The sequence below is a fragment of the Notolepis coatsorum genome (genome assembly GCF_963971535.1).
Source record: "Notolepis coatsorum genome assembly, chromosome: 10".
In the NCBI taxonomy this organism is placed as follows: domain Eukaryota; kingdom Metazoa; phylum Chordata; class Actinopteri; order Aulopiformes; family Paralepididae; genus Notolepis; species Notolepis coatsorum.
Genome location: NC_140174.1, coordinates 24449124 through 24474105, shown reverse-complemented (window position 1 = coordinate 24474105; position 24982 = coordinate 24449124). Strand labels below are relative to the sequence as shown.

The 24982-nt window shown below is 44.6% G+C and overlaps 2 protein-coding genes across 2 annotated transcripts in view; both read left to right on the top strand.

Moving 5' to 3' along the window:
• The window catches only part of cog7 (component of oligomeric golgi complex 7), a 30476-nt gene extending 14215 nt beyond the window's left edge, over positions 1-16261 (top strand). Inside the window, exons 9-17 of the mRNA XM_084322725.1 lie at positions 1571-1725; positions 1941-2057; positions 4901-4966; positions 5554-5740; positions 7532-7672; positions 8240-8323; positions 9964-10078; positions 12406-12549; positions 14544-16261. Coding sequence (XP_084178851.1) covers positions 1571-1725; positions 1941-2057; positions 4901-4966; positions 5554-5740; positions 7532-7672; positions 8240-8323; positions 9964-10078; positions 12406-12549; positions 14544-14710 — 1176 coding nt within the window. The 3' untranslated portion in view covers positions 14711-16261. The remainder of the gene's footprint in view (positions 1-1570; positions 1726-1940; positions 2058-4900; positions 4967-5553; positions 5741-7531; positions 7673-8239; positions 8324-9963; positions 10079-12405; positions 12550-14543) is intronic.
• A 2888-nt stretch (positions 16262-19149) lies between these two features.
• LOC311236151 (ubiquitin carboxyl-terminal hydrolase 31-like) overlaps positions 19150-24982 on the top strand; it is a gene marked incomplete at its 5' end in the record, with an annotated part of 36067 nt that continues 30234 nt past the window's right edge. The window contains one exon of the mRNA XM_084323775.1: positions 19150-19719. Within this exon, the coding sequence (XP_084179901.1) occupies positions 19150-19719 (570 nt within the window). The remainder of the gene's footprint in view (positions 19720-24982) is intronic.

Sequence of the window (24982 nt, the reverse complement as noted above, 5' to 3'; positions counted from 1 at the left end):
CTTCCTCATCCAGATGAGCGCTGTTCCCCATGTCAGACAGCACACACGCACATGCACACACACACACTCGCATGCACGCAGACACGCACGCACACACACAAGAGGTTTGTAGGATATACGTTGGCTAGTTCCCTCATTCCCACTGTTCATGGACTACTTTTTGGAATATCGTGGAATTTTCAAGAGGTAGTAGTCTCATCAGAAAATGTACATAAATGATTAATTTCGACCACAGGAAAAACGGTACATAATGTACGTTATGTTATAGCCATACGTAATATATTTACTTTTTACGCGTTGCCGAAAGTCACCCCCCGAAAAGAACTGCGCAAAACAGCGCAACCGGGAGTCAGACTAACTGTGCTTGTTGTGGGGGGTGAGTGCACTCACTACTAGACCAAACCACCCAGCCTGATGCAAACACAGCAATACTATGGTGATGGTTCGTTGTAACGTTAAGAAGTTAGGGTTAGAGTTAATGTTATGGTTAGTTCAACAGTGTGGTTAAGGTTGGGGTTAGGGGTTAAGGTAACAGTGTGGTTAGGGTTAGTCTTAAGCACCCCAATCTCGTGTAGTATTATGAACGAACCATCCTCAGTATGGATCATCAGTATTGCTGTATTTGTAATGTATGTGTTTGCACTTTTTTTAAATTTTTTATTTTTATACTTGTTTGACCCATACAAAATGCAAATATATTACATAATATGCAATATGGACATATATTACGTATGGCTTTAACATTATGTACCTTTTTCTTGTAGTTGATAAGTACTTAATTTAGGTATTTTAAGCAAGATCAGGCTGTCCACGCGGGGCAAGTCACAAGGCTTCATGAACGCGGAAGCCGCGCAGTAACGGGGAATTCTTTACAAATGGGTCACTTGGCGGTGACCTCCCAGTGACCTCCCAGTGACCTCCCAGTGACCTCCCAGGATGTGTTTCACACACATTCATTCACGTTCGGTGGAGGTTATCATCAGCCAGTTTTGTTATTCGTTGCACAGCTTTTCTTCAGCGAGACCAGCTGTAGTGGAAACCCGGTTGTTTATCCCGTTGTAACATTTCCTGAGATGTAAAAGTGAATTAACGCACCGTCAAGCTATTTTTAAAACGCTGCACCATATTTCCATAAAATGATGGACAGGTCACAGAATTTTAAATCAAACCCCAAGGTGGGAACACGTATAAGGATAAGTGCACGCGCTCGCACGCAACACACACACACACACACACACACACACACACAAGGAGATATTTACATATTTACTTGCATGCACACACAAAGGCTATAATGAAACATTGTTACTGACTGGTGTTTGTTTGATTCATTATGCATCGTCTCCTCTGACTTCCCTCTTCCTCTGTTTCACTCTCCCTCCCTCCCTCCCTCCCTCCCTCCCTCCCTCCCTCCCTCCCTCCCTCCCTCCCTCCCTCCCTCCCTCCCTCCCTCCCTCTCTTCCTCTCTCCCTCCCCTTCCTCCCTCTCTCCCTCTCCCTCCCCTTCCTCCTTCCCCTCCCTCCCCTCCCTCTCTCTCTCTCTCTCTCTCTCCCTCCCTCTCTCCCTCCAGGAGCATGGGGAGGTGATCGACTGCGTAGAGGAGCTGAGCCGCTCGGTGGGCAAGCTGTTTGGCCTGGCCAGTGCTGGCGTGGACCGCTGTGTCAAGCTGACTGACGGATTGGCCGTGTGTGGCCTCCTCAAGGCCCTGAAAGCCCTCTTCACCAAGTAAATCACTCAACATACAATCACAGGGGCAGACAGCCAGCGGCTCGGGGGTAGAGCTGGTCGTCTGGTGATCCGGAAGGTCCCCCCCCCCCCGGGAGGAAGTGTCCTTGAGCGAGACGCTTAACCCCCTAACTGCTCCCGACGAGCTGATACTATGGCTAATATTTCCCGGCCTTTTGCAGCAGTTGACTGGTGTGGTTTTGTACTGTCTCCAGGTACGTGTCGGACTTCTCGACGACGCTCCAGTCCATCAGGAAGAAGTGCAGGCTGGAGGAAACGCCCGCCTCCTCCGTGTTCCAAGAGGACTGGACCGCCTTCCAGAACTCCGTCAGGTGGGCGTGTCCACTGGGGTTCCGTCACTGATCTATAATACAACTCTTTTTCAGCAGCTCTATAGGTCACTCTGTTGGTCGTTCAGTTGGTCCTCAGACATGTCCTCACCCTCTAGCGGCCACAGGTTTCGCCCTAGGAGACTGAAATTGGGCATGGAGGTCAAGTGTGTGTGTGTGTGTGTGTGTGTGCATGTGTTTTCATGCCAATTGGCTAAAAGAAGGTGTGCCAAAGGGAGTGGCCTATTGCAAAAATGTTGCAGCTATTGTGAATTTGCACTTGTTTATTGTAGATCAGTGGATGAGAGTAGTAATTTTCTCCTCCTGCCTACCCAATCCAAACAAATATCGACAGGGCTCGGGAGGTAGAGCAGTCGTCTGGTAATCCGGAGGTTCCAGGTTCGATTCCCGCTCCTCCACGGGCAGCGTGTCGAGCCAAGACACTTAACCTTGCATGGTGGCCTCTGCCATCAGTGTGTGAATGTGAGGAACAAATTGGATAAAAGCGCTATATAAATGCAGACCATTTATCCCATCCCGATTTTGTTTGATTCCTTTCATCTAGGCGGTGTAACAATTTCAAATCAACTTCAGTTCGATTCTTATTATTTAGCCAATGATTCGATGCATTCATCGAAGAAATGTATTTAGGGCTGACAGTGGCTCAGGAGGTAGAGCCAGGGCTGTACGCTAAGCTTTTTCACTAGGGGCACAGGTGCCCCTAAATGAGATTTAGGGGCACAGAATATTTTTTAGGGGCAATTTTTTAAATAACAATTTTACCATTCTAGTGCAAATAACATTTAAGTGCTTTTGTTTTCAGGTTTGTATCTTTTATAATGAACCAACTAGGGCTGACCCCTATTAGTCGAATAGTCGACTAATCGATCGAAAGGAGCCGTAGTCGACTGCCAACCTCTTAGTCGAATAAATAAAAAAATTTTGTATCATTCTTTCCAAAAGAAAAGAGGCCTAGAAGTGTGGCTAACGCTAATGGCACACATACCAGAGGCTAACTGCCTAAGAAAACAGGCACAGAGGCACTGAAAGAGGATTTCACCCATCTAATGAACACACTAGACTAGACAAATATCAAGATGTATCCATCAGTGGACCAATTGCATGCTTTTGCAGAGGACAAGAAGCCTTCTGTCGATTCCTTCAGACATTAAGCACCCCCACAGCCCAAATGGAATGATAAAAAAAACATATATATATTATACTTTTTATTTTTCAAAAAAAATTATTCATAGTCTACTATCGGCAAATTTCTGCCAATCATAGTCGACTATCCAAATCCTTAGTCGGGACAGACCTTGAACCAACTGAGAGTGTGTAAATCACTAATGGAACAAAAACAACAAACTGTGTGTCTGTGCACGCGCGCTTGTAGTGCTCCTTGAATGAGATCATCACAACACACACACACCATTGCATTAATCAGGAGGACAAGAAACTGCATACCTTTGTTTCACAATGAAAAGTGCTTTATAAATAAAATGAATTATTATTATTGTAAATAACCCCATGAAAGGTTTATTATTTTGTATGGGTAATTACCTGCTTCATATTTGTGATGGTACTGGTTTCAGGGTGTGCCTAAAGTGATCAATGTGTTGGGCCGTTTATAGAGATCTATGCCAATTAATGTTTATGTATATCCGGGACTTTTTTTTATAAGAATTGAGAGGCCTACTACGGTATTTTTATATGTGACCTTTATTTTGAAAACCGTGTTGCGACGCAACCTTGTTTAAGTTTGCGCTTTTTTTTAAAGAAATTTATAATTTTATTTTCATTTTCAACCAGCATGGATACATACAGGATATGGTCAGTGTCAAACAGAGAATCATCCATTTTTTTTTTTTTTTTTTTTTCCCCACTCCCTCCCACCAGTTCCCTCCCACCAGCCCACCCCCCCACGAGCTATATCTATATTCTATATTATAGCTATGGAGACAATACTATGGTTATTATTTGACAGTCACTATCTCCCGTCCAACATGCAAATAAAATAAAAATAATTCATGTATGCGCGTTATCCCGTGGTGAATATTGTATAGTTTCAGAGTGATCCGGGCTAATTCCTGAAAAGCTGAGTTATAGGGTGCTATATGAATTTTGCTAAAGTCGTTGGCGTTTCTCGCCTGGACATGCTACTATTTCCAAATCAAATGTATATAATAGGCATTATGTTTCATCATGAATGCATCATTCATCATCAACGTTTTTTGATGCTCTGATCGCCAGTAACGGCATTCGTTTTGACCGCCACACACGCTGATCGGCTGGATCTATATGAAATCATTGTAGGATCAAGGTGGAATTGATGTCAGATAGTCCTTACATTTGATCGTGGTTATTCCAAAAAGAATATTCCAATTGTCTGATCGTGATTTCCAGTATTGATGTCAATCTGGTCCCGGACATAATTTGGCACAATTTATGGATCGAGTGTGCTAGATGAGTTTCAAGTTGCTTGGGTGAAGCGTTAGACTCGCCTGGTCCAAAATCAGTGCCCGGACCACATTAAATGTGACACATAGTGTGGACTAGGGTTTTCAAAGGGTAGGCGATACTGCCACCTAGCAGGTTTTGGCCGGTATTGCATTCTCAGTATGGCTTTCAGCGGTAACATGAGTGAGTGTAATATTGATATTAAAATCAAATAAAAGAAAAAACAATCTAAAAACTAGTTAACTCATCTTTGGCGCTCAACGCATGGCGGCCAATAACGACTTAACTCGTTTTTAGCGTCCAATGTGTTACTTGATATTACAGCTGTGATGGGTATGAAAACGTGTCTTTTTTTTTTACACTCTCTACTTGTCTCATAATGTTCCCAGGATCATCGCTACGTGTGGAGAGTTACTGAGGCAGTGCGGAGCCTTCGAGCAGCAGCTGTCCAACAAGTAAGAGAAAGCACCGCTAATGGTACTGTAATAATAATACACTTTATTTGTATATAGCCCCTTTCATACAGAAACTGCAGCTCAAAGTGCTTCACGACAGAATAAAGACAGGCATAAAATGAGCACATAAAGTGCAGACATATAAAATCACAGTTTTTCACATTAGAATCTAACATCCCAACAGGCCACCTTGTTTATGGTTTGATTAAGTTTTAAATAGACATTAATAAAAAGAGTAAGATAAAATAGACCGAGTAAAATAGTGCACTAGTGCAGTGCAATAAAATAGTAGAATAGAATAGACATAAAATGAGCACATAAAGTGTAGGTGAATTAGACTCAAAGGGACCAATTTGACTTACCGGTAAGTCACTAAGAACTAATTCGTATTTACAATGGCGACCTGGCAGAAGGCACAGCCTGTTGAGGGACAGGGGTCAGGGGCTAAAATGCTTCTGGTTCTAAGCTGGCCCCAAGCTTTCACTGCAAAAAAGAACAAACAAACAAACACATAGTGGCGCAGCGCCCCTATGCCATTGTTTTAGAGAAAGCCCTGCTGTCCCCCTGATCCGTTGTCTTTCTGATAGAATCCTGGGCACGGCGGGGAGATACCTGTCTGAGTCGTACAGCCCGCGCAGCCTGGCGGGCATCCAGGAGACCAGCTCCTCCGACAGGAAGAGTGCCGCGAAGAACCCCTGGCAGGAGTACAACTACCTCCAGAGGGGCAACATGGCTGAATACGGCAGCCTGATGGAGCTGCTGTACTCCCTAAAGGTACGGAGGACTGGTGTCCGAAGAAAGATCCTGTATCGCTCTGTTAGGAGACGTATGAGCTTAACCCTTTCACTGCCACACTACAGAAGGTTAACCGTCTGTAGTGTGATAGTAAAGGGTTAACCCTTTGTCATGTGGCAGTGAAAGGGTTAACCTTCTGTATTGTCACAGTGAAAGGGTTAACCCGTTGGTAGAGTGGTAGTGAAAGGGTTAAACATTTACATTTTGTCATTTAGCTGAGGCTTTTATCCAATGTGACTTACAAGTTCTGTATGACGGGTCAGCAGGAAGGGTACAACTCTTTCAGCTGAGTAACAATGTTCATCAGTGTCGAACTTGAGTGCTACAGTCTTGAGTGCACTCCATAATAGTAAAGACATATTAGTATAGTAGGTAGTAATATAGGCAAGGAAGATTATTTGGTGGAAAAGTGCATGATGGTTATTTTTCTCTCCTCAAACATAGCAAGATTCTGAGCTGTAGCCTCAGCCTGTAACATAAAATGTTGGTCAGTTAGTTAGTTTTTTGTATTGGTATTGTATTGTTTGTTGTAATTGGAGGTGATGGTTCAATATTATAAGAAATCAAATCAAAATCAAATGTATTTGTAAGGCCCGACAACACGTTAATGTCCCCATGGGCCGTACACGTCTTCTTTAAACAAGTCAAGAAGAAACATAACAATAAGTCAAGAACAGAACAAGAACGCCATAAGGTCCAACAAATTTAAAATAAATGCAAATAAATGAAAGAATGCAAGCACTCCCAGACATACCCCACGCGAAGGTAAGGAAAAACTCACTAAAACCTAACAATAGGGAAAAATGCTCCACAGGCAGTGTGGAGGAGAGAAACCTTAGAAGGGCCATTCAAGGGGGGATCTCCCTTCTTAGATGTCTTGTAGTGTTGCAGACTAACAGTTGGTAAGCATGCACTCAAGTGTGTAGTGAAACACAGATGAGTGCATGCAATAGCAACTGAACATTTTGAAAGATTAAAGATAGAGCTGATAGCGATAGCAACTGAACATTTTGAAAGATTAAAGATAGATCTGATAGCGAATCTATTTGAGGCACAGGGGCGGCGCAAAGAGGGTCGCGTCCTCCCCGTCTTAATCACGGGACATTCAACACTCCGGTCATTGCTCCGAGACAGCCGGAGACAGGGAGATAGGGGGCGGCGCAGAGAATTCCCTGAACTTTTTGATTTCAGTCCGTTAATATCCCACCCTAGACACTTGAATTAATAAAAGAAAAAACACAACAACAAGAATGTCTTATATTGTTAGGTTTATGTTACGAACAGTAGCTAACTACTTTTTCCCATAGTGTGACAAGTGCCCAGGAGGGTTGGGCCTGTTAGTTGACATACATTCTCATTCACTTGCCGTAGTTTGGATAACACAATGTTCTCATGCCACACATTTTCACTATTTGAATTTGAAAGAAAATCCACTTCCTGAATTAACTGAATTGAATGATATCTGAAATAAAAAATTAAATACTAACCTTCATACGGTCTTCTACTAGTATGCACTTTGCTACTAAGGAATCTACCTTGCCTATATTACTACCTACTATGCTCATATGTATATACTACTATGCCCTTATCTGCCAGAGTTGTACCCTTCCTGCTGACTTGTTGTACACGACTTGTAAGTCGCTTTGCACAAAAGCGTCAGCTAAATGACTAAATGTAAGAAAATGTAAATGAAACCAAACACTGTAGTAGGGACTACAAGTCTATTTCCATATCTTCTTCTGTGCTGTGTTCCTGTGGCGGCCTCTGTAGGAGAAAGGCACAGGGAACTCCAACCTGTTAGCGGAGCCCCGGGTGGCTCTGACCAGACTCAACCAGCAGGCCAACCAGCTGGCCTTCGACTCCGTCTTCCTCCAGATCAAACACCAGCTCTGCCTCGTCTCCAAGATGGAGGTGAGTGGCTGCTGAAGTGTCTACTCTACAGTATCCATTCATTCAATCTTTATTTAATCCCGAAGGATCATTGAGCGCAAGCTCTCATTTACAATGATATGCTAGAAATACAACACATAATAAATACAAAAAATGAAATGTATAAAAAAATATATATATCTATTTAACGTTTAAGATGAGTAAAAACAACTGCAGACTGTGGTGAAGTGGTTTGCTATTACAGATTTAAACTGACCAATAGATATTAATGAATTGAGTTTAAACGTGAATTGCAAAACAGTACATTATGTTTGACACAAGGTGAGAGAGAGAGAGAGAGACTATGGCAGTTTTGCAACCCAGTCATCCTTAGTTTGTGACTATTTGTGTTTAGTGTGAAAATATAATAAAATGTAAATAAAAATGTATCCGACAATATGTATGTATGCAGAATCTGCAGAATTGGAATTTAAATAAATGGAAATCAAATCACTGTGTTTAGTTGTGTGATTAATCTGGTGTTACGAACTAAATCCTATTCCTGAATGAACGAAACAAAAACAAACAATTGTTTTTGTTTATTATCAGAGCCAAGAAGCAGGAGGTTTCGGGGAGAGCTATGCAGAGGACCTGCCTACGTTCAGCCTGTCCCCACAAGAATACATCACTAATGTGAGTCAAGGTTGATGTGAATAAATACACCATTGTTTCCCATATAGACGTCTTCTCAGTGGCGTGCAGCCGTATTCCTCACAGATGGGTGGCATAATATATTATTTATACTCTGTAACAGGTATCTCTGTATAGTGTTTAAAGGGAATGGTCACTGAAATAAGCCCAACTTCAACATTTCAGCCCAGTAAATAGATCCAGGGTATCTGCGCAGTCTTCAAATTAATTAAATTCATAATTCTCGTTTTAAGCCCTTAAAATGTATTGCATTTCATTTGTACAGGTATTCAATTCTTATATGAAATGTTTTTGTATTCAAGTGGTTGTTTTTTGCGGGGCTACCGGGAGCTTAGTGCGTCTGGTGAGAGCTTGTATGGAACATGCAAGAATTTGCGCAGCTGCCAGTTCAGTGTCGCTGTGTGTTTTTTTGTTTTATTTTTATGGTTGTATATATGTGGACACACCCGTTTGGCGAAGGACTCATATTTCACATACTGTGAGCTTAGCATACTGATATAGTTTGCAACTAATGAAAGTTTTTAAGCTTTCCTTCCTATCTTGAAATAATATTGCCTGCAGTAAATGTAAAAGGAGTTCACCTTCTGTCTGAGAGATGTCATCAACTAGCAACTGCACGCTTTTAATCTCCGTGGTACATTCCATATATCTATTCCAAAATGACACCTACTTCAAAAGGTGATTATGCAGAGACTGCCCCAGGTATTGTATTGAAAGGTGCAATATAAAGGTGTATGTGCTTGCTTACTTACTGAAATAAAAGATCATAAATCAAAATGTTCTTAAGTCAAATGACACTAATATGAATTCTCACAGGTGAGCATAACCGTATGCACAGACCCAGCACAGCATTTTAAACGCCACTCGTAACTGGCGGTGCTTCCGCCGTTTTGCGAATCGCTTCAGTTACGTCAACATTGTGTTATCAACCAGGAGATACTTAGTTGATCAATCTAGTGTGACCTATGCACGGATGATGTGATCTTTCCAGCGGATCTTAGTTACTACAAGATTGTACAAGTTAAGCAGTGTTGGGTTTATGTGAAGTAACGTTATTTCCAATGTTCGCCATTTGGCAGAGTCATCCTCATACTGTAGTTTAAATACCAATGAACTAAGCGAATCTCTTAGTTACATCGACGTCAGAACAGTCTCGCACACAGAAACGCTGCTTGATTTATACAGTTTTGTTAAGCAAATCATTTGAGTTTTTAACGAGTGTTTGAAAGCGATGTGTAAGTAATTGAATGAGGTGGTTTCACTGAGCGTATTCCCCAGTAAACGCGAGTACTATGACGTATCAAAATACCTGTGTGTCTGTCTTCCTCTGTCCCCCCTCAGATCGGACAGTACATCATGTCTCTGTCTCTGTCCCCCCTCAGATCGGACAGTACATCATGTCTCTGTCTCTGTCCCCCCTCAGATCGGACAGTACATCATGTCTCTGTCTCTGTCCCCCCTCAGATCGGACAGTACATCATGTCTCTGTCTCTGTCCCCCCTCAGATCGGACAGTACATCATGTCTCTGTCTCTGTCCCCCCTCAGATCGGACAGTACATCATGTCTCTGTCTCCCCTCAGATCGGACAGTACATCATGTCTCTGTCTCTGTCCCCCCTCAGATCGGACAGTACATCATGTCTCTGCCGCTCCACTTGGAACCTTTCGTGACGCAGGAGGACCCGGCTCTGGAGCTGGCCCTGCGAGCCGGCAAGCTGCCCTTCCCCCCTGAGCAAGGTGAGCCTGCCTCGTCGCTCACCATCCCTCCACATGCCCATGTCCTGTTTCTATCTTTTATTTTCTCCCATCCCCAATTGAGTCGTTATGCCAATTCCCTTCCTGGTCGTTGCGCACATTGGTTGTACTGGGCGGCTCCTTGTGGTCAACAGTGTCAGACTGTGGTTGTACTGGGCAGCTCCTAGTGGTCAACAGTGTCAGACTGTGGTTGTACTGGGCAGCTCCTTGTGGTCAACAGTGTCAGACTGTGGTTGTACTGGGCAGCTCCTTGTGGTCAACAGTGTCAGACTGTGGTTGTACTGGGCAGCTCCTTGTGGTCAACAGTGTCAGACTGTGGTTGTACTGGGCAGCTCCTAGTGGCCAACAGTGTCAGACTGTGGTTGTACTGGGCAGCTCCTAGTGGTCAACAGTGTCAGACTGTGGTTGTACCGGGCAGCTCCTTGTGGTCAACAGTGTCAGACTGTGGTTGTACTGGGCAGCTCCTAGTGGTCAACAGTGTCAGACTGTGGTTGTACTGGGCAGCTCCTAGTGGTCAACAGTGTCAGACTGTGGTTGTACTGGGCAGCTCCTAGTGGTCAACAGTGTCAGACTGTGGTTGAACTGGGCAGCTCCTTGTGGTCAACAGTGTCAGACTGTGGTTGTACTGGGCAGCTCCTTGTGGTCAACAGTGTCAGACTGTGGTTGTACTGGGCAGCTCCTTGTGGTCAACAGTGTCAGACTGTGGTTGTACTGGGCAGCTCCTTGTGGTCAACAGTGTCAGACTGTGGTTGAACTGGGCAGCTCCTAGTGGTCAACAGTGTCAGACTGTGGTTGTACTGGGCAGCTCCTAGTGGTCAACAGTGTCAGACTGTGGTTGAACTGGGCAGCTCCTAGTGGTCAACAGTGTCAGACTGTGGTTGTACTGGGCAGCTCCTAGTGGTCAACAGTGTCAGACTGTGGTTGAACTGGGCAGCTCCTTGTGGTCAACAGTGTCAGACTGTGGTTGTACTGGGCAGCTCCTAGTGGTCAACAGTGTCAGACTGTGGTTGTACTGGGCAGCTCCTAGTGGTCAACAGTGTCAGACTGTGCTTGTACTGGGCAGCTCCTAGTGGTCAACAGTGTCAGACTGTGGTTGAACTGGGCAGCTCCTTGTGGTCAACAGTGTCAGACTGTGGTTGTACTGGGCAGCTCCTAGTGGTCAACTGTCAGACTGTGGTTGTACTGGCAGCTCCTAGTGGTCAACAGTGTCAGACTGTGGTTGTACTGGGCAGCTCCTAGTGGTCAACCGTGTCAGACTGTGGTTGTACTGGGCAGCTCCTAGTGGTCAACAGTGTCAGACTGTGGTTGAACTGGGCAGCTCCTTGTGGTCAACAGTGTCAGACTGTGGTTGTACTGGGCAGCTCCTAGTGGTCAACTGTCAGACTGTGGTTGTACTGGCAGCTCCTAGTGGTCAACAGTGTCAGACTGGTTGTACTGGGCAGCTCCTAGTGGTCAACTGTCAGACTGTGGTTGTACTGGCAGCTCCTAGTGGTCAACAGTGTCAGACTGTGGTTGTACTGGGCAGCTCCTTGTGGTCAACAGTGTCAGACTGTGGTTGTACTGGGCAGCTCCTTGTGGTCAACAGTGTCAGACTGTGGTTGTACTGGGCAGCTCCTAGTGGCCAACAGTGTCAGACTGTGGTTGTACTGGGAAGCTCCTTGTGGTCAACAGTGTCAGACTGTGGTTGTACTGGGCAGCAGTGTCAGACTGTGGTCTGCTTCAAGGTCCTTGACCTGGCATGTAGCGCAGTGAAGGGAACCGCTCCCACCTACCTCCGGTCAACGGTCTCTAACTACACACCCTCAAGACCCCTTCTTCTGGCCGCCTCAGACCCACTCCTATCCGAGCTCCAGGAGGGTCATCAACTCATCAATGAGAAGCCGCCTATTCTCGGTCCTTGCTCCACAATGGTGAAATATCTGAAATGAAAGAAGAAGAAAAAAATACTAACCTTCTTTAGTCTTTTACGTCTTCTACTATCATGCACTCTTCCACTAATGAATCATCCTCGTCTATATTACTACCACTATACTAATATGTCTCTACTACTATGTACTCAACACTGCAGCCCAGGTTTCTACACTGTTGGATTACATTGTTACTCAGCTGAAAGAGTTGTACCCTTCCTGCTGACTTGTTGTACAGAACTTGTAAGTGGCTTTGGACAAAAGCGTTGGCTAAATGACTAATTGTAAATGGTTGTACTGGGTGTAAATGGAACTGTGTTAATATGAAGCAGGGTGCTCAGAGAACCTACCCTGGGTAAATGAAGGATAAAATAAAAATGTCACCCGCTGTCTTGCCCTCAGGTGACGACCTTCCAGAGCTGGACAACACGGCAGACTACTGGCTGGGCTCCATCGCCAGGGCAACCATGCAGACGTACTGCGACACCATCCTGCTCATCCCCCAGCTCAGCCCCCACTCCACCAAACAGCTGGCCACCGACATCGGTATAACCGCCCCGACCTCTGACCTTCAGTCAGGACACACACACACACACCGCTCCTCCCATCACTCGCACTGCCCCTCCCATCACTCACACTGCTCCTCCCATCACTCGCACTGCCCCTCCCATCACTCACACTGCTCCTCCCATCACTCACACTGCCCCTCCCATCACTCACACTATGTGGTCCAGTTACACTGCTCTGATTATGACCTCTTCAAATGAATCGTCTTCATACATTTTTGCCATGTTTTCTATGCAAATTTCTTTTCTTCAAAGTAACTAGTAACTGGTGGGTTCATATACCGGTAAATGTAGTGGGAGTAAAAAGTACAATATTTCCTTTGAAATGTAGTAAAATGATAAAGTTCCCTAAAATGAAAATACTCATGTAAAGTACAAGTAGCTCAAAACTTTACTTAAGTAAAAATACTTTCCACCACTGTGTTTACATGTGCAGGAGCTACACTTTAGTTCACAGTACACATTTACTATACAAAGAGGCATCCTCTAGGCATTACATTTGGTTAACTTCCTTTTTTTTTATCTACTTTTTCTCCTCCTATTTTCTGTATTTTTCTCCCATCCCAATTTAGTCGTTATGCTAATTCCCCCTCCCCTTCCTGGTCGTTGCGCGCATTTGCCCCCCACTTGCCGGTTTAGGGAGCGTTAAAGTCTATCACGTGGTTCCTCCGATACATGTGGAGACAGCCAGCCGCCTCTTTTCACCTGACAGCGAGGACTCTCACTGGGGAAGTGTAACGCGTGGGAGGATCACACTACCTCCCCCAGTTCCCTCCCTCGCTGTGCAGGCGCCCTGACCAACCTGTAGGAGTCGCTGTTTACAATGACCAGGATACACCCCACCGACTTCCCACCCGCTGACACTGCCAATTGTGTCAGTATGGACGACCGACCAAGCCGGAGGTACCGCTGACAGCCGGATTCGATACCAGTGTCTCTGCGGTGGTAGGCAGACGCTTAGTCTGCTGCGCTACCCGGCCGCCCATTTGGTTAACTTCCTTGAAAAGATTCTACCTTTTTTAACACATTCAGAGCCACGCCCCTTTGACCATAATAGGGCTACCGTGCCAATAAGGAAGTCAATGGGAGGTCGGGGACATTTGCGAAGGCTTAAACTATATCTTAAATTATGGCTTGCAGTCAACATGTACGAAACGGATTGTTTTTTCATTGGTACATTTCCGTTTTATACCATTTTGAATATGAGTATAGTTTTGGAGAGTTCTAGTAATTCCAGAGAAATTCCGCGATAATAGCTCTTTAGTGGAATACACACACACGTTGTGATCACTGTGAAAAAAACATCTGATTAACCCAAAACTGGTCAAATAGAGTCCTTACCTCACCTCAGATGTTCTGCAAAAAGTTTAATCCAATTCCTGATCGCCATTCCAAATATTGATCACGTTTATTGATCCAACGTTATAGTCCAAAACACATAATCGAAAGCTGCTCCCAGCCTCCCCAGTGAATGTGGTAACAGATACTGCATGCCAGAGAAGGAAAAACCCGGGACCAGACTTTTCTGATGCACATGCCCACCCAATCCAATCCAATGATGTGCAATACCATCCGGGAGATGATAGGCGGCGGTATTTGCCCTTTTCGAGCTCAGACCCATTCACAATGATAACGTCAGGCTGGATGGATGAAAAATGAATGGATATTGCTAATAAAAGAAATAACTATTTAAAGCGAGTTTTCTCGTTTTTTTCTCGGGCCTTGGCACTCAACGCATGGCGAGGTAAGCCGACTAATCCCGTCGTTGGCACTGAATGTGTTAAGATAACAACAAAATAGAATACATTTCTGCCCCCAATATTAGGCCTACACAGTGCCGCTTTAATAGTGACGAGGACCAATACAAGACAAGAACTGTTCACAATGTAGTGCGTTTAAAAGTAACTTAAAGGTCCTAATCTCCCCTTCTCTGTGTGCCCCGCCTCCCCCCCCCCCCCCCCCCGCTTCCCGCAGACTACCTGAGCAACGTGATGGACGCGCTGGGCCTGCAGCCGTCGCGCGGCCTGCAGCAGATCGTCACCCTGCTGCGCACCAAGCCAGAGGAGTACAGACAGACGGCCAAGGGGCTGCCGCGCAGACTGGTGTCCACCATCGCTGCCCTCAGGGGGCTCGACTACTGAGGCACGATGCTCCGCGGGTGTGGCGTCACGGCAGTCCCCCCCCCTCCTCCTCCTCCTCCAAGGAGTCATCCACGGGTTTCCAGGAGGTCCTCTGGGAAATTAAGAATAGTTTTGATTTAGGGATGCACCGATACTGGTATCTCCCTAATACTGAAATATGATACCAAGAAATCAAAGAAAAGTGACTTGATTTGCTACACTTTGAACACGTAGAAGCATATTAAACCCCCTAATGGAGGAAAAAGTATCATTATCTCAATAATTTCCGTCCCTAAACCGATGGTGTAAGTCTATACTGTTCAGGAGAAGCGATGGATGGCTACTATGTATGCTGAAGCTACTGACCCTTCTACCCACACACTATGTTCTTAGAGCCTACTGTGCAGTAGGTTCACCCAGTCGGTCAAAGATCAGCCCCTGCTGGTCAGTAGTGGAGTTCTGTTTTGGTCCCACCCCGCGTCACAGGGAAAAGAAACCACATTGCATGTTGCAGCGATATGCAGCGTCTTAAATCGGTTGGGCCGAGATAAAAGTAAACAGTTACTGTAATCTACCGACACTTGAAAGACTACGTCAGTGTCCCGCCTTTTATTGTTATACTGTCTGCACTGCATTTTGGGAGTGAAATATAAATCCACTGACTGAAAGTAACCATACTCTGTAATAACGGACGGTAGACATTCGGATGTTTTACGGTTACTGAAGGGGTTACTGAAGGGCCTCGCCGGGGGTTTGGTTACTGAAGGGCCTCCCCGGGGGTTTGGTTATTGAAGGGCCTACCTTTAGCAAAACAAACGTGTTATCGGTGCGTCCCTATTTTCATTACCAGCACACTACGGCTACGTTCACACTGCAGACCATACGGGCCAAAATCTGATTTATTTGCTCATATGTGACTCGGATCAAAAATAAATTCACGACAGTGTGAGCAGCACAAATCACATGGAATCTGATCTTTTCTATTCTGATTTGGGCCACTTTCATATGGGGTCCTAAATCAGATACAGGTCTGATTTTTATTTTTTTTGCAATGCGACCTCAGTCTGAACAGTCCCGTGACTTTTACGTCACTCTAGATTGACATTTGTCACCATTTTACATCCATCTTCTCTCGATTGACATTCGTCACAATTGTTACATCCATCTTCTTTATTGTTCATTTGCATGCAGGTCAGTTCAGGAGAGTGACCGGTTCACACTGGAATCTGATCTTGGGTCACATTTAAAAAATTATGTGAACAGCCAAACAAAAAAAGCAATAAATCAGAATTGAGCACTAAGGCTTGCAGTGTGAACGTACACTATTATTGGGTTTTTACGTGTTTACCTTACGTCTCAGATTTGTGAGTGAGCATTCCTAGCCAGGCTTCTCCACCTCTGGTAAATAACACTAGGTGTGAATACGGTATATATTCTATGATCTACTTGATAAGATCTCCTACTCCATGGGGTGGGAAAAGTTTTGAGAACCCCAGTGGAATCAAAGAGACCAGATTTAGCCAAGGACTGAGTGGGAATTGACCGATCTCAAGCCACGCCCTCTTTTCTTGATCCTCAAATCAACAGTTGTTGAGAAAAGAGGGCGTGGCTTGAGATCGGTCAATTGAGATGATGGTTTGTTGCCTGTGATGCCTTGAAATCAAGCCAAAAGAGTCTCCGCCAGCCAACACCCGACAAGTTGTTCATGACTTTAGGAGGTAACACCAACATGTTAAGGGAACTAGTGAATTGTACATTCAAATATGGTCCATGTTGTCTCTGGTAAATTATTATGTTTTATTAAATGGTTTAAATCGACGGTTCTAAACAAGCTCTCATAATTATGTTTAATTATTGGAATGTTTCCAAATGGTGTCGTCATCTTTCTTTGTTTGTAAGTGTGCAGCACATTTGGTCATTAATTAAAAGAAATCTGAGAAATCCAGGTGATATGGTTGTTACACTTCTCTCTGTGTGTGTCTCCCTCTGTAATGAAGAATTGAGTGGATACTTGGCACATGACTGGATACTTCTTTTCCATTTGGAAACGTTCCCATGCAATAGCTTGAAAAACTGTAAATCAAATTATATTTAAAAGTACATAAGCATTAGTATACTGTCTCTCTGTCTTTTCTATCGATAATTCACTGTATGAATGAGGGGTTGAATCATTTTGTAACGCAATCAATCTAATATAATAAATGTCTTTGAATAAGTTGATGATGAACTACTGCTTTAAATGCACCTTAATGTTGGTTTTAGGCAATGAATATCCTTTTGACATGCTGTAGGAAGATGATCTCCTGAGCATAGCGATCGCTTTGCCCTGAGTAGACAGTAGACACTGTGGGGGAAAGCCCTTTACATTAACAATGAGCCACTCAATCATGGGTGTCATATTTGAACTAACCGTTGCCACGGCAACCTCGTCAGTTTGTTCCGTACAACAAAAATGGCCTCATCTCCGAGTGCATCGACCCAGACTGTTGAAACCAACACAGGACGGCTGTCTCTTTTAAAGAGGCCTTGCATGGAATGTCTGTCGTTTTCTTTCTTCCGGCATGGCGGCCTGTAACATAGCAACCATTACTTTGTACATGGCAAGGCGAGAGAGATGCCGGTTGCTATGTGTTGATTTATGAGAACTATATAAACAAAGACACAATCATTTCATATCTTATATTATGGACTGCATTTATATAGTGCTATTATCCAAAGTGCTTTACAACTTGTGCCACCCCATTCACTCACACATTCACACACCGACAGCAGAGGCAACCATGCAAGGTGCCAACCTGCTCATCGGGAGCAGTTAGGGGTTAAGTGTCTTGCTCAAGGACACTTCGACACACTGCCGGGAGAAGCCGGAATCGAACCAGGAACCTTCCGATTACCAGACGACTGCGTTACACCCCTTCCCGCACCATTTCCAGTGTTTTACCTACTCTACCACTGCACAGCAATGAGGCATTTTCTTTTGAAGGTGGCTACCAATGGTTACAGGCAGCCATACTGGAAGAAAGTACTAAACAAACATTCCATGCAAGGCCTCTATTGTATTTCTCCTCTAAACCAAGTTATTTAAAGCCCCAGTCTCCCATGACAACCCAAATGTTACGACAATAAAAAAAAAATCCAGTTTCTCTAGAATTTACGAAAATTTACATTTCACACACAATTCGAAAACCCGAGTTGTGATTCTGGAGACTGACTCGTTCAAAACTTTTTGAATAGCAAAAGTATTCCGTAAAAAAAACCTTGATGGATTCATTGTTATTCTAAACCCGTGAGAATATAAGCCTGCAAATTCGCTCATCGTGGCCCAGAACGCTTTATTTTGCTATAGGGTTCAGGCTTATAGCAGCTTATTATTGTGACTGGGATGGAGACTGTTGTCCAGCAGCATCACATCACATGTACCTGCTCTCCTCCAACATGGACCAGTGTTTGGTCGTGACGTCACCGTCCCCGCCCTGCCCGCCTGCAGTATCGGTGACTACAGATGATGGAGACGAGGAGGAGAGAAGCGGCCTTGTTGCGATGAATCACAACCGCGGGGGTAAATAATAAACCGAGAGAGGGAATAATAAGACGACAATTCGGATTTGGTTTATGGAGATACCGAAACGTTTGCTTTTATTTACGCCTTGCGTTGATACGAGGAGGAGTATCCTGAACCCAGATGGAAGTAGTAGCGACGGCGGGCTGTGCAGCGTCCCTTCGGGGGTCTGTCGGGGGGAGGAGGAGGGGGGCTCCTCGGTGTGAGAGCGCGTCCACTGTAGAGGCGATTTAGGGAATATACATCCACACAGGGCTACTAAAGACCAAACCACTATAGAACAATACCGCGGGTAATGTTGTCTCAAGGTGCGGGAATAGGATTATTATTATAAGGGTGGAGCTGCGGGTTGTTATTAATAAAACATGAGGAGTACGACCCGCTTTGCTACACTGTGCTCCCAATAATTTGAGCTGATTTGCTGTTGATCTTCCAGAAAACTGCCCGTTGACACTCAACAAGGGCGCATTATTTTTGGTGTTGTCCCTACGGACACCTGCGATGATGTTGTGCACGGGATGGTAGCAGTATTTGGACCTGGCTGGCGTGGGACGACCCCGGGCATCATCCATGTAAGATAGTGTGTCTCCACGGAGGAGCGTGTTTATGCAATCCGACGCAGTGTTGCATGTGGGCTGATGATCCAGTGGTCCTATGTTATTACGAGTTGGTGCCCAGAACTGTTGGGCCTACTGACTGTAAGTGTATAGCTTTGACCATTTTCCTCCGAAATGATGTTGCAAATCAGGCCTACTGCCAGCGAGGGACGCCACCAGCTCGCCTATCGGGGTTGGCTTTTCAGTGGGAATGATGACAACTGATTATAGCAAATTGATGCTGGGATCATTTTCTGGAATATTATAGCGAGGCCTAATTGGGGACCTATCCTCCGATGTTGACCATGTCGAAAGCTGCCACCAACAAGGAGAAGAAATCGTTCAGCAAGAAGCTGTTCAGGAGGAGCTCCGTGCGCTCCGTGGGGAGCTTCATGAACAGGGTGCTCCGGACCCTCTCCACTCTCTCTCACTTCGGCAACGAGGAGCAGCAAGCCGCCGACGACGAGAAGGACGACGCGACTAGCGCCCCGACCACCACCGGGGGGTGCTCCGTCCCGTCCGACGACAGTGACTGCGGGGGGTTGTTCCTCTTCGGGGACAAGATCCCCGGCGTGTCGGGACTGAAGAACCACGGCAACACCTGCTTCATGAACGCTATCTTGCAGTGCCTGAGCAACACCGAGCTCTTCGCGGAGTACCTCGCCCTGGAGCAGTTCCGAGGGGAGGAGACCAGCGACAAGGCGAAGTCCAACGGCGTGCTGGTGGGGAAGAAGGGCCCCCAGCAGCCGGGCCCCCAGCAGGGCCACCAGCAGGCCCACCAGCAGGAATCAGGTGAAGTCACCGAGCAGCTCTCCGGTCTCGTCCGGGCGCTGTGGACCTTTGAGTACACCCCTCAGCACAGTCGAGCATTCAAGGTAAGGATATAGTTATGTTAACCATATAGGTATTTTTTTTGATCCACTTTTTCTGTGTTTTTCCTCCCATCCCAATTTAGTCGTGCCAATTCCCCCCTCCCCTGTCTTGATTGTTGCTCGCATGTGCCCCCCACTGGTCGGTCATAGGGAGGGTTGAAGAATCTATTGCATGTCCCCTCCGATACATGCAGAGTCAGCCAGCCACTTCTTTTCACCTGCCAGCGCGGACTCTCATTTACATTTACATTTAGTCATTTAGCTGACGCTTTTATCCAAAGCGACTTACAAGTTCTGTACGACAAGCCATCAGGAAGAGCACAACTCTATCAGCTGAGTAACAATGTTCATCAAAGTGTTGAGTGCTACAGTGTAGGTTAGTTTATTAGGACAAGTGCATGACAGTATGGTTAGTTAGGGTTAGATTTTTTTTTTTTTTTTTTATTCAGATAATGGTTGAAGAAGTGCGTCTTTAGTCGACGGCGAAAGATTGGACGTGTTTCGGCTGTCCTAACTGGGGTGGGTAGTTCATTCCACCATTGTGGGGCAAGGACTGAGAATAGGCGACTTCTCTTTGATGACCCTCCCGGAGCTTGGATAGGTGTAGGTCTGAGGCGGCCAGAAGATGCAGAGCGTAGGGGTCTTGAGGGTGTGTAGTTAGAGACCATTGACCGGAGGTAGGCGGGAGCAGTTCCCTTTGCCGCACGGTATGCTAGGTCGAGGGCCTTGAAGCGGATTCGTGCAGCAATGGGGAGCCAGTGCAGGTCCCTAAGAAGTGGGGTGACATGGGCCGACTTCGGTAGGTTTGAGATCAGGCGGGCCGCTGCGTTCTGAATGAGTTGAAGAGGCTTAGTGGCAGTGGCCGGGAGGCCAGCGAGCAGTGCGTTGCAGTAGTCGAGGCGGGAGATGGCGAGGTGTAACGTGTGGGAGGCTCACACTACCCTCGACATCTCCTGTCCTTGCTGTGCAGGCACCCTGACCGACCTGTAGGAGTCGCTGTTTACAACGACCAGATTACCACCCATCAACTCCCCTCCCGCTGACTCTGCCAATTGAGTCAGTATGACGGCGGAATGAATGAATGAATGAATGAATGAAAACTGTATATTTAACAGATTGCAGAATGGGTACAATACAGTACGGCTCAATATACACACAATTGTTAAGGGGATGCAGACCAGAGAAAGACGTTTGTCTTGTTTACATCAGGGTCCCCCATTTTCAATTCATAGTGACATTTATGACATACACAACATACATGGTAGAAAAGGGTAACCACTGCGCTCAGACAGGTGCGTAGTCCAATATTAATTATGCAAAAAAGGGGAGGTAGGGACCGCACTCTGAATATCGTTGGTTTTTATTTTCAAAGGACACAAAACGTTTTCGGCCATCCGGCCTTCATCACACTGATGAAGGCCGGATGGCCGAAAACGTTTTGTGTCCTTTGAATATAAAAACCAACGATATTCAGAGTGCGGTCCCTACCTCCCCTTTTTTATACACAACATACATGACATCATGACATTTATGGCATAGGGACATACATGACATACAGGTATATAGTACTGTTACATTTGTGACATATACGAAGAAGGCATGTGCTGTACAGTAAGGGAAGGCTGCGTGCACTTAATTGTGTAGGGGCTGTTTGCAGAAACAGAAACTAATAGTCAGTGTGATAACTTTCCCTATAGCCATAGAGTGAAATTGTGGAGGCCTATTTTACTAAAAGCAACGAACTATCCTGCAGACCCTCTTGTGACTTTTGGGGAATAATGTAGTGGGGAGCCAGTTCACAACCTGGTTGCCAGAGGTTAGGAGTTTTTATTTACTTATTTATTTATTCAGAAACCAACATGTTTCACGGTACTGTAAAACCATGCTGCTGTTAAACCCATGTATTATGCTTTCGTTCCAGATACAGAGGCCTAATATAATCACGTCAGGTGTCACTTTCAGTCATGTCATTCATCATTTCCTTGATTTGTCATATCAATTACAGTCACAGTCAAATGTGATTCCAATAATGATGTGGCAGCTTCATTAATGTACTACAAACATATTTATTTATTTTAAACACGATACATTGACTAGAATTTCCAGTTCTTGACTCTACTTTGTAGTATTTTCTTCCAGACCAGTACCAATGCCATGTATGCAATCATGCTTGCAGCAGTTACTCTCATTATGGTCAATATGTACCAGACCTTTCAGAATAGGAATGTTTATCTGGAAGCAGTGTTGCTTGTCAGATCACACATGAATGAGACAGTGAGGGTCTGGCCCCTGATCCTCAATCCACTCAGCCCTTAGAAACTTAACCCTTTCACTATCACACTACCGAAGGTTAACCCCACACTTTAAGGTGGGGGGTTAACCGTCTGTAGTGTGGTAGTGAAAGGGTTAACCTTTTGTAGTGTGGTAGTGAATGGAACCATCTGTAGTGTGGTACTGAAAGGCGAACCTTCTGTTAGTGTGGTAGTGGAAGGGTTAACCTTTTGTACTTCTGTAGTGTGATAGTGAAAAAAGGGTTAATGATTAGGTATTAAGTATTAAGCGCTAGATCCAGACTGCAATTAAAGCTCTACTCAAACTTAAAAAAAAAAAAAAAATCCTTTCAAGCTGTGAGTCTGTGATTGACCGGCCTCCCAACCACACCGTCCAACATTTGTTCCAGCCACCCTATAGACCAGTTGTTCTATCACTGTCAAAATCCACAATAACTTTCTTTCTCTCTCTCTCTCCTTTCACCAGGGAATAACTTCTGTCTATTTCTGTCTGGCTTGTCCCCTTTTATAGTTTCAAAGTAAACATGGGAGGAATTGAACAGACCCATCTAGTACACTGTTTATTCCCGACACTGTCTTTCTATTTCTGTCCACTTTCATTCCTCATTTGGTTGCAAGCCAGAGAAACTGTCTCATTTAATATATAGATTATTATTCACTCCAGGCTGTGAGGCCTTCGACATATCTGAGCTGGGCTCTGAGATAACATGCATCACAAGACAGTTGTAAAGGGTTTGGGTTCTTCTGCTCATTAAAAAACAAGATTTGGTTGCCGTTTCGCTCAAACACGGCCTTATTTTATTTCATAGACTTGAAGGACAATTCGTATTCAATCACAGGCATCTTGGTCGCAAACAACAGGTGATTGTAATCGAATAGCAGGTGATCATCGTTAAATGACAACTGTGGCCAATGAGCTGTGTAACCATATAAACGTCAAATAATAGTCATTAATAAAGTCATCCTTACCTTAATACAAACAGGAAGACACAAACGATATTTTACGTAAAATGTTAGGCTATGTTTTGCTGATTCAACACTGGCATAATAGGCCCGATCTCGCTTAAATGATGTAAATAAAGTACTAATTGCCCACAGGAAAAAAGATGTACAGAGATATTTTACATTATGTTATAGCCATAAGTAATATATTGATGTATTTATGAAAATGTACAATGTGTACATATTCCAAATAAGTACATATATTACATATTCAAAAAAATAAATCAGAAAACATTTGAGCTCCCCTACTGGGGAACGAACCCGGGGCACTTGCATGGGATGCAACATGCAAGTGCCTTTACCTCATGACTATCAAGACACACCCTAACCTTAACCACACTGTTACTTTTAAATGAACCATAACCGCCAAACGCTAACCTTAACCCCTAACCCTAACCCTATTTTTATATTCTAACCATAACCATTAAAACAAACCATCATCATAGTATTGCTGCGTTTGTATCAGGGTGGGTGGGTGGCTTAGTGGTTCGACTCCCAGCACGTTTGTTTTTGACTTTTGCAGATACAAAACTTAAATACTGTATATTACTTATACAAGACGTAAATATATTACTTATGACTATAACATAATGTACATTCATTATGTACCTTTCTTCTTGTGATCAATTAGTACTTTATTTACGTTTTCTGATGACTGTGTTGAGGCTTCCAGTGTATCTGAATAATGTGTCTTTACACCACACTTGATTCGAATGTCACGCTAATGCCATGTCTTCACACCACAAGTCACCACACTTAATGTCACAGTCACTAATGCCATTGCTTCTGAAGATTTTGCCATTGTGACACCATAATGCCAAACACTTTAAACAGGCTGCAGTATGTCCAGAACTCTGCTACTAGGGTTCCCACCCGCACCAAGTCCTGGCATCACATCACCCCCACCCTCATCCACCTCCACTGGCTTCCAGTCAAGTCCTGCATCAACTTTAAGATCCTCCTCATCACCTACAAAGCCCTTCACTCCCTTGCCCCCCGGTACCTAGCTGACCTCCTCCATCCCTACATCCCACCCGGAGGCTGCGGTCCTCTGACTCCGGTCTCCTCTCCATCCCCACCCACCAACCTGTGCACTGTCGGTCCCATAGCCTTCTCTGTTGCCGCACCCACCCTCTGGAACTCCCTCCCTCCAAACCTCTGCAGTGCTACATCCCTGGACTCTTTCAAATCCCAACTCAAATCTCACTTCTTCACCAAATTTATAAACGACTCTGCCTGATTTCCCTCTTTTTTCTTTTCTTTTCTTTTCTTTTTGGCTTTGTTGTTACCTTGTTCCTCTGATCTCCTTCCCCTAAAATGGGGGACCCTGGTGGAAACAAGACGAAAGTCTTTCTCTGGTCTGCATCCCCTTAACAATTGTATGTATTGAGATGTACTGTACTGTACCCATTCTGCAATCTGTTAATAAACTTTTCAATCAATCAATCAATCAAGCTGCTCCTTCCCCTTAGCTGCTCCTTCCCCTTAGCTGCCCCCCTCCGTTAAGCGCCTTGTGTTTCCTGAAAGGCGCTATACAGATCCAAGAAATTATTATTATTATTATTATATAAACACCATATAACACCATATAAACCCATGAATGTCACAACATTTTACTAAAATGCCATGCTAACATCTGAGGTGCATTTATTCTCCTGAAAGATTGTAGTCTATTTGTGCCTAAATATGGTGTGTAAATGAAAACGAATTATTCTTCAGATACTGTATTATGGTGTTTAAGATACATTTTCACATATACTGGAAGCCTCTGGCAGTGGTGAATTGATCAAATTACTGTACCACCAAATCTTTCAGTAATGGTAAAAGGTATTTTCGTGTATCAAGACAATAGTGATTTGGGACCCACATGTCAAAAACACTGATATTGTATTATTGCCGTTAATGGAAGTCCACAGAAGCATAACATTTCAGATGTACGTATTAACGGAGATTCATGAGGTTCAACATTTTCT